The sequence below is a fragment of the Etheostoma spectabile genome, chromosome 19, assembly GCF_008692095.1.
Source record: "Etheostoma spectabile isolate EspeVRDwgs_2016 chromosome 19, UIUC_Espe_1.0, whole genome shotgun sequence".
NCBI classification, from domain to species: domain Eukaryota; kingdom Metazoa; phylum Chordata; class Actinopteri; order Perciformes; family Percidae; genus Etheostoma; species Etheostoma spectabile.
Genome location: NC_045751.1, coordinates 12,050,228 through 12,051,463, shown reverse-complemented (window position 1 = coordinate 12,051,463; position 1,236 = coordinate 12,050,228). Strand labels below are relative to the sequence as shown.

At 38.3% G+C, this 1,236-nt stretch overlaps 1 protein-coding gene across 1 annotated transcript; it reads left to right on the top strand.

Moving 5' to 3' along the window:
• On the top strand, positions 1-756 carry myh9b (myosin, heavy chain 9b, non-muscle; the record flags this gene model as incomplete). Its single annotated transcript, XM_032544682.1, is given in 4 exon segments — positions 1-28; positions 124-219; positions 322-453; positions 651-756. Coding segments are annotated over 4 exon segments (277 nt in total), but the record flags the coding sequence as incomplete, so codon positions are not given.
• Positions 757-1,236: the final 480 nt, after the last annotated feature.

The window sequence follows — 1,236 nt, the reverse complement described above, 5'->3', positions numbered from 1 at the left end:
GAGGAGGGTGAAGGAGCTCACTTATCAGGTACAGTCACTTTGATAGTTACCATGTACAGTTCAAAATGATCTAATATATTTACCATTAGAAATATACATGCTAACCTATACTGCCTATTATAGACTGAGGAGGACAAGAAAAACGTTACCAGGCTGCAGGATCTGGTCGACAAATTGCAGCTGAAGGTCAAGGCCTACAAGAGGCAGGCTGAGGAGGCGGTAAGGAAAAAACAAAGTTTGACAATATGTCAGTTAATTTAATGTACAGTAGTACTATGGATCTTGTTGAACATTTACATTCTTTTCTGTCTTGTGTTTCAGGAGGAACAGGCCAACGTCCATCTGTCCAAGTGCAGGAAGGTTCAGCATGAGCTGGAGGAGGCTGAGGAGCGCGCTGACATCGCAGAGTCCCAGGTCAACAAGCTGAGGGCAAAGAGCCGGGACTCTGGCAAGGTAAATAAATACGCTGGTTTGGTGAAAAATAACAAACTAAGAAATTATTCTTACATGTACTGTCAATATGTTAGAGCAAATTCTTTACAGTATTATATTCACCTTATAAAGAATTAGGTTTAAATACTATAAAATTAACAGATCACAATTATTGTCCCCTATAGCTTATTCAAACAAACCATTTGTGTTTCTTACAGGGAAAAGAAGCAGCAGAGTAAAACACACAAGAGTCTGGCTGTGTTGAATCATATAATATGAAATAATTCAAGCCGAAACAATAAAAGTTAATCTGTTGATATTAAATTCTGTCTGTAATACTTTCATCGCTTTGCTTCTCTTAAGGGTAGATTTTTTTTGGGACATGAAAAACGCTAAAAAAATCCTCAACATTTGAGGTGATGGTGAACAATATGGGCAGTTAAGAATACATACAAGGTGAAAAAAGCAAATGTTTTTCTCTAACCTGGAACACAGGCACAAAAAATTATTTTAATAATATTTAAAGCTGCAAGCAGCGATGAACGGGCACTTGCGTCCTCGCAGGTACTGGCAGACACCCATCTTTGCGGCAGTTCCTTTCCGAGGTTCTCAGACACTGAAAATCCAAAGATTGATTTTGCTGCAGCTATCTGTGTGTGTGCTTCTGTCTCTGTGTGACCCAACCTGCTCCTTCCTTAAAAAACTTCCATATGGAATCATTTTAAAAGTCTGTATTTTTGTCAAATAAAGAGAGCATGATGCCTTCTATTCCTAGCTCTAGATAATATTACCACTACTAATCTG